The following is an 8,089-nucleotide window of genomic DNA, read 5'->3' on the forward strand; positions in this document are numbered from 1 at the left end:
CTTAACACTGAGTGATATCCGAGACCCTTTAAGTTTTTTAATTTTAAGACAGGATCTTACTAAATTGCCTAAACTGGGCTTGAATTTATGGTCTCCCTGACTAAGCAGAGTGCTATGATTATAGGTGTGCACCATCACACCGTTTGCAAAACATTTCAAATTGATAAAATCTTTGCTGTGCTCTGTCCCTTAAATGATTGTTTTCCTCCCCCCACCCATCTCTCTTAAGTTTTGTACATTAGGCCCTATAGGTCTTGGCTGTAGAGCCTGGTGGCCCCATTTAGGAGCTTGCTAGGAGTACAGGGTCTCCAGCACAGCCACTGAACCAGAATCTGCATCTTAACAGGACCCCCAAGTCACTGTGCACATACTGAAGTAGGAGAAGAAGCACTGTGCAGAGGTACCCGGTCAGGAGCTTCCACTGAGGCCTTCTCTTCAGGCAACAACTGTTGAGGTGCAGTTTAGCACCATACCACATATTGTGTAGAAGGCTGCGGCTGCAGAGGGTTCAAATCCCAGCTCTAGGGATGAAAGTGCAGTCAAGGGGCTGAGCGTGTGCGTAGCACTGATGAAGCCCTGGGTACAGTGTTCAGCTCCTGAATCCAACTCTGCTGCTAAAGTGACCTAGAAGTTTAAAAACAATTCCAATTCCAAGACCATTTGCAAGTACAGTACAACAAATGTCTATATACCCATTACCCAGATTTACCAGTGACTAATATTTTGCAACATAGCCTCTCTCTCTCCAAATTATTATTCTCAACCTTGTGGAGAGTTAATATACTGCTGGAGTTTTATGCACTCATATACCTTTCCCCTTAACGCCTCAGTGTATACCTCCTAAGACAGGATATTCCCTTTCGCAGCCATAGCACCAGGCTGGCACCAGAGGAAGGCAGGTGAGGCTGCTCAGAAGGGCTTCTTTCAGTTCTGCACTCAAGGAGCCTTTCTTGCCCCACAGCAGTCTTTCTCCTGCATGCTATAGATATCACAAGCAATCCATTTAGACTGGGAGCTGGGTGCTGCTACAGTCTTGTAGTCCCAGAACTCTAGGGAGCTGATGCAGGACTGCAAGTCTGAGCTCAGCCTAGGCAATTTAGCAACACTAGTATCATAAAAATTAAAAACAAACAAATAAAACACAGATAAGGAAATAGCTTCGTGTGAAGGCCCTGGAATCAATCCCCAGTTCCGTGCGCTCCTGCGAGAAGACCCCTCCAGGCTGGGTATAGTGGTGCTTGCACATGGTCCCAGCAACTTGAGACAGGGAAATCAGGAGTTCAAGGCTGGCCTGGGCAGCAGTGCAGGCAACACAGTGAGACCTGTTTAAAAAAAAATTAAGGGGGCCGGGGTGATAGCTCAGTGGAATAAGTACTTGTCTGGCAAGTGCAATGTTCTGAGTTCAATCCTTGGTATCACACACACACACACACACACACACACACACACACACACACAAATAAATAAAAAACAAAACAAAACAAAAACATCAATTCCATACTACACTATTATTTATAGTCCATTTTCCAATTTTGTCAGGTAGCCTAATAATATCCTATACAGAAAAAAAATCCTCCCAGACCCAAAAACTAGAGATCATACATGGTATTTAATTCCCATAGACGTCTATTTGGTATCCTTTAATCCGGAACAGTGCCTCAGCCTTTGTTGTTGTTTTTTTTTTTAATTTTTATTCCATACTTATGTACACTAGGCAACAAGTTACTTTTTAATCCCTTCCTGTCAACTTACCACTTATTGATTGAAACTTGTGTTGAATTAAGTAAGGTCTGCCACGGGTGTGACAGAAGGCAAGTGTAGGTACATTCACGAGTAACCGATACCAACGAGGCCTTTGTCAGTATCACACAGTGCTTTCTGTGCATGCCCAGATTCAGTTTTCATTGAAAAGAGCTTTATTTTTATTAACATTTCAAAAACTTGAGACTTACCACCATGTATCCAACCTCTCACATAAGTGAGTGACCCACAGACCTGCACCAGGTCTGTATCCAAAGAATGTGCTTAGAAGCCATCTCAGCAGTGCTTGCTATAATCTACCTGTTTTGTAGTACTGGGAATTCAACTTAGAGAACTCTACGCTGCACTATGCCTCCAGACATTTTTATTTTTTATTCTGAGACAGTGTCTTGCTAAGTTGTCCAGGTTGGCTTCAAATGTGATGTTCCTGCCTCAGGCTCATAAATAGCTGGAACTATAGGCATGCACCACCAGGCTGACTAAAATGGAATCTTTTGAAAGATAACATTTATTTAATATAGAATTCATTATTTCAAGTAGACAATTCATTGTCTTTTAGTGTATTCACAATATTATATAACCTCCAGCACTACCTAATTCCAGAATAGTTCTATCACCCTCCAAAATAAAGAGACTTCCCAAACCCTTCCTCTCATTCTTTGACAATCACTAATCTAGGAATAAATGCCTGTCTCTATGAATTTGCAAAGCCACACAAAGGAATACTATTGAATAATAAAAATAAACTATTACAGTAACATTTTGGATCTTAGAACAATGTGCAGAGTTAAAAAAATCCAGATATAAAGACCAACTACCATAAAATTCCATTTAGGTGGAATTCTAGACGAACCCATATCACAGTAAGAGGGAGCAGGCCCAAAAGTTGCGGTAGTGCCAACTACAATGGGGCACTGACTTTCTGGAAGGACAAAGAGTTCTAGAACTTGACTATGGTGGTGGTATGATACTGTACAGACATTTACTGAAAAGCATTAAATTGTCTCCTGAAAAGTGGCTTGTTTTTTTTTTCTTTTTGGTGGTATTGGGGATACATCCCAGAACCTTAGCATGTCTCTATCCCCAAATCATTTTATTTTTTAAATTTTGAGACAGGGGTCATTAAATTGTCTAGGCTGGGCTCAAACTTGTGATCCTTCAGCCTCAGGTTCACAGAGTTCTAAGATTACAGGTATGTGCCACCACATTCAGTTGGAAAAAAGGTTTTAATATGTAAATTATACCTCAATAAAAGAGTAAAAAAATGCTCAACACATCTGGCCTCAACTGGAGTTCAATATAACAGCATGTTGTCCTTCAGTCGGGCTCTTAATCTATATTCCAGCCTAGCTCAGTCTCTTTCCTCCAGGCTTCATTCAACAAATATTGTCTGACATTTGGTGTGTGTGTGTGAGCCTGGTGTCAGGATCCAGAGAGCCTCTGCATCAGGACACTCAGCCTCGTCTGAACAGGAGGAAGGTCTGTTTCTGGAGTCTCACCAAGTGGTAAAGGAGAGGAATACTAATATGAACTCCAGACAGCACAGGTTTCAGTCATTTGGATTTTCAATTGCTGTTTTTCTGAACAGCTACATTTGCATGCTTTAAACAAGAAATTATACAGTGAAAAAATCTCTTCTGTGCTACTTCTCCATGTTTCCATTCCTACTCCATCTCATATAGCCATATTGTCATGTATTTTTTCCTTTTAAAAAGATAGCATAATATCCATAATATTCCAGACCTCTTTCTTTTATTTGGCAGTAAATCTTTTATTAATTAATTATTATTATTATTATTTAGTAAATCTTTTAGATCTTTTACTATAAGGACAGTGAACATTTCTACTCTATTATGTACTGTTCCCTTGTATGAATTGTGTCATAGATTGATCAACTACCCTCCTGTTTATTTAGCAGTACTAAAGATTGAACTCAGGATCTTGTGCACGCTAGGCAAGTGCTCTACAACTGAGCTATATCCTCAACCCCTTTTCAAATTTTCATAAAGGTTTTCTCTAAATTACCAGGCTGGTCTCAAATCTGAGATCCTCCTTCCTCAACCTCCACAGTAGCTGGGATTTTTTTTCCCCTTTGGTACTGAGAATACAACTCAGGACCTTGAGCTTGCCAGACAGGTGCTTGTACTGCTAAGCTGTATCCTTGACCCAAGTGGCTGGTATTCCAGGCACATGGCACCATGCTGGGATAACTAGTCCCTTTTCAATGAACATTTGTTTCTATTTGCCATGATATCTAATACGTTGTGTAACTGTGTTTTATTATGTATGTGTGTGTGTGTATAAACCAAGCATATCCATGGCTACATATTTATTTTCTAACCATCCCACTAATATACCAACTACTTTCATTTCTAGTCTGTTTCTTTTGCTTTGAAAGCCCCCACTTCATCCCTTTTTGCTGGCCAACCTCTACTTCCCTTCACTGAAATGTCATTTTTTGTGAAGACTTTTTAACTCCCTTGGGCAGGATTCCTTCATTCTTTTCTCAGTACTCCCCTTGCACAGGCTCTGAATTGGTTCTTGACTCTACTCTCCCCCCTCTGGACTGTGAGCTACACAGGACTTGTGCTATGCTAGGTTTCTCTCTGGACCCCTCAGTGCAGTACTTGGTGTGTGCCACTGAAGGAAATGGTCCCTGCACTAGTGGGGAGTCTATGGCCCACGAAGGGGTGCCCTGCGGCTGCATCGCTCCCACCCTGGCCAGATCAATGGCCTCACAGCCTCTGTGAATACTGCCACTACTGCCGAGGGTAACTGTGGCTTCCTTCCTCTCCCTCCTAACTCCTCCTGCTTTGCCCCCCATACTGGGATCCTGCTCATAGTTCCCCTACTGGCCTGTGCTGCGTTTAGTTATAGATGGCAGCTATGACAGCTTCTTAAAAGAAAGAAAAACAAAGATGGAGACTTGGCTCCATGTTTTCTCTTCCTCATCAAGTCTTTAGCCTCCTCTGAAGCTAAAGGGACAAGAGGCTTGATAGTCAAATGCACATCAAAATCGCTTTCAAACTGAACTTCTTCCATGTTAAGCCCAAGGAGATGAGCATTTGCCATATTACTTTTAGGAATGTGGGAAATGCTTATAGTGTTTGGGTTGATCACTGTTAAGTGATTTTTTTTTTTCCAGAAGCAACTTGGATTACTTTTAAATACATAAATTGAGTTAGTAGTAAAATAAGATCTTAACAGTGCTGGAAACTGTCAAGTGCTTGTTTTCATGATATATTTTATTATCGTCACTGCTAGGTGGGCAACACTAGAAGTGTAAGCTCCGTCTCTACTCCTGGAATGAAGTTCATCTCTAACCTCCTCTCACCCAAGGAAAGTTCCTAATGCCAGAAGGTGGAGCTGCTAAAGAAAGGAATCCAGACCTATAATCCCAGCACTCAGGAGGAGACTGGGCAGGAGGATCTCCACTTCTAGGAAAACCTGGGCAACTTAGTGAAACCAAGGTCTCTACAACCAAAATACAACCTCCCCTCAAAAAATTTAAAAAAAAAAATTACAAGATAGAAAACTTGGGGGCCTGCCCATTAGTTCAGTTGTTTAAGTGCCTACTTAAACAAAGCAGTCAGTCTCTGGGAGCGGTGGTTGGATTCCCAGATACTCAAGGCAATCCAGACCAGCCCTGGAGGCAATCTGGAGCCGCCAAAAAAAAAAAAAAAAAAAAAAAAAAGCTTTCACTCCTCTCACTCTTAGGTAGAGAGTAGGAGGTGCAAATGCAGATGTTTTACCAGAAGAAGCCTCAGCAAGGGGGGTACCTGGCTCCATTTGAGGTTCTAGGATTGCTATCTTCAAAATTTCTTGCTTGTTTACCTCCTAAAGAAAATGGAAAAGGTGTTTCTTCTTATTGGTCATAACTTTCTTCTTTAAAGGTCGTAACTAAAATGTTTCATTGTTAAGGATAAATACTGGCAAGCTTTGTTATTTCTGTCCTGAGTATTGACATTTTAAAAGATTGTGACATCATTCTTTAAGTATATCCAAGGGAACCTAAATATCCTAATATATCTATCATCCATTTAAAATCACACAGAAAAGCTTTGCTTTAAACAAAATTTTGCATCACTCATGTATCCCTTTCTTGTATTTCCATTATATTTGTCTCTGAGCATTTTAGTATATTTTAGACTGGACACTTTGTTTTATTGATTAGCCTATCATATTTCTCTACAAATTTAAAAAAAAATTAAAACTGAGTCTCAGGCATAGTGACGCAAGCCTATAATTCCAGCATGCTGGAAGGTTAAGGCAGGAGGTTCACAGGCTTGAGTCCACTCTGAGCAACTTAGTGATTCAGTGAGACCCTGTCTCAAAAAATAAAATAAAATAAAATAAAATAAAAAGGACCAGAGATGAAGCTCAGTGTGAAGGTTTGGGTTCAATCCCCAGTACTGCAAAACAAAAACAAAAAACAAAATTCATTTTGATTGCATAAGTAATATGATGTTAATACCTATTTGATTTACACTATATATAATATTAGACAATTTTATATAATGGTAAAATTCTGGGGCCAGGGTGATGGCTCAGTAGAATAAGCACTTGCCTGGCAAACGCAAGGGCCTGAGTTCAATCCCTGGTTCTGAAAAAAACAAAAGCAAACCATAGAATATTTTTTCTGGAATGAAGTAGTATTCAGTCAGAATCAACTTTACTCCTAATTTTCATTTTATAGATAGAAGCATGAAATATTTTGTCAATTTATTTGATGAATGTTGAGTACCTAATTTAGGCACATCAAATACATCAGTGAATGGTACAGATAAATTCCTGCCCTTATGCAGCTTACGTTCTAGTACGGAGGGGTGATAGGCAATAAATAAGGCAACTGCTATGGAGAAAAGAGGGGGGATTTGTGGTACAGAGTGAGAGTTACAAATGATTATGATTGTGGTACTGCATTCATCTAGAAATGCTGCGGTTGGCAGTTCTGGGATAGGGTTCTTACAAACTCTTTGGGATACAGGTGGCTTTTGTATGGGAATGACTGAGCGCCAAGGCCATAGTCAATCAAAAGACCATCCAGCAGCTCCTATAGTAGAATGACCAGCTGATCTGCTATACCTTGGAGTAGGAGAATAAGGGCTGGGCAAGTGAGTGTGTCCATCAACAAAGGAGTTCCAAGGGAAGCCAAAAGTACCAGCAGGTATTATGTTGAACTCTCATTTATTTAGCTACCATCACAGATGCCAGCCCAACGAGTGCTGTGAAACAGTGGGATAATCTTCGAGTTTAGTGTTGAGGAGAAATGGGACTATAATTCTCTGAAATGGAATTATATTTTTCCAACTCAACTGCTTAAAACATGAAGGAAGCCTCTGTTTTGTGTGTATGTATGTATGTATGTATGTATGTGTTTGGTATAGGGTCTTAGTACTCAGTTTGGACTCCTGTTTTCAGCCTCCCCAGAGCTGATATCACAGGCATGTGCCACCACACCTGGTCTCGGTGGCCCGCTCAGTGCACCCAGGGGTGGGGCTGGCATGGTGCCGGGGATAGAACCTGAGTCCCTGTGCTCACTTAAGCAGGTGCTTAGTCTACTGAGCTATCTCGCCAGCCCTTCTGTGGTTTTCTTTTTAAATGTGAGAATATGAAGAAAGCTACTAACTATATTCTCATTGTAAGCACTGTACCTAGGGTCAATGTACTTATTTTAATAATCAAATCCTTCAGTACACTGACCCTAGGTATCTTCTTTCCTGAATTGGGAATGTGTCTGGATAACAAAGACATCATGGGCATCTTCAGATTACTTTTTGATTTTAAGTTGAAGAGAAAGCTGAGTCCTGCGCAATAGGCAGGACTTGGTGACTCATGATCAAGACCTGTTAAGTAGACTCATTATCTGTGATCTGTGTGCTCCCTATCACATTGCAAATGTTATTCCCAAAAGTTTGTCTTCCATGAAAGAGTGGTAGGGAGGTATAGAAGTTTCCATGTAATTCATGTTCCATTTGGCTTCCTACAAAATTGCAAGGACTTTATAATTGTAAGGTCTATAACAAATATTCCATTATCTTGCCAAAAAAATAGTGATTCTGGGGCCGGTGAGATAGCTCAGCGGACTAAGAGCCTGCTTAGGCAAGCACTGGGAACAGGGCTCAATCCCCAGTACTACATGCTGCGCCAGGCCCGCCCATGGGTGTGCTGAGCAGCTATGACTGGCTGTGGTAGCACACACCTGTAATTCCAGTGCTGGGGAGGCTGAAAACAGGAGGATCACTACGAGCCTGAACTGGGTAGTGAGACACTGAACAACAGCAACAATAGTAACAACAAAATAGTGATTCTGATTACTTTTTTTTTT

General features: G+C 40.9%; 1 protein-coding gene across 1 annotated transcript in view; it reads right to left on the bottom strand.

Annotated features, from left to right (window-relative positions):
• Nucleotides 1–580: 580 nt before the first annotated feature.
• Nucleotides 581–8,089, bottom strand: part of LOC111816422 — a 41,646-nt gene continuing 34,137 nt past the window's right edge. Inside the window, exon 4 of the mRNA XM_023713717.1 lies at nucleotides 581–624. Coding sequence (XP_023569485.1) covers nucleotides 590–624 — 35 coding nt within the window. The 3' untranslated portion in view covers nucleotides 581–589. The remainder of the gene's footprint in view (nucleotides 625–8,089) is intronic.

Source organism: Octodon degus, unplaced genomic scaffold (genome assembly GCF_000260255.1).
Source record: "Octodon degus isolate 3935 unplaced genomic scaffold, OctDeg1.0 scaffold00003, whole genome shotgun sequence".
Lineage (NCBI taxonomy): Eukaryota > Metazoa > Chordata > Mammalia > Rodentia > Octodontidae > Octodon > Octodon degus.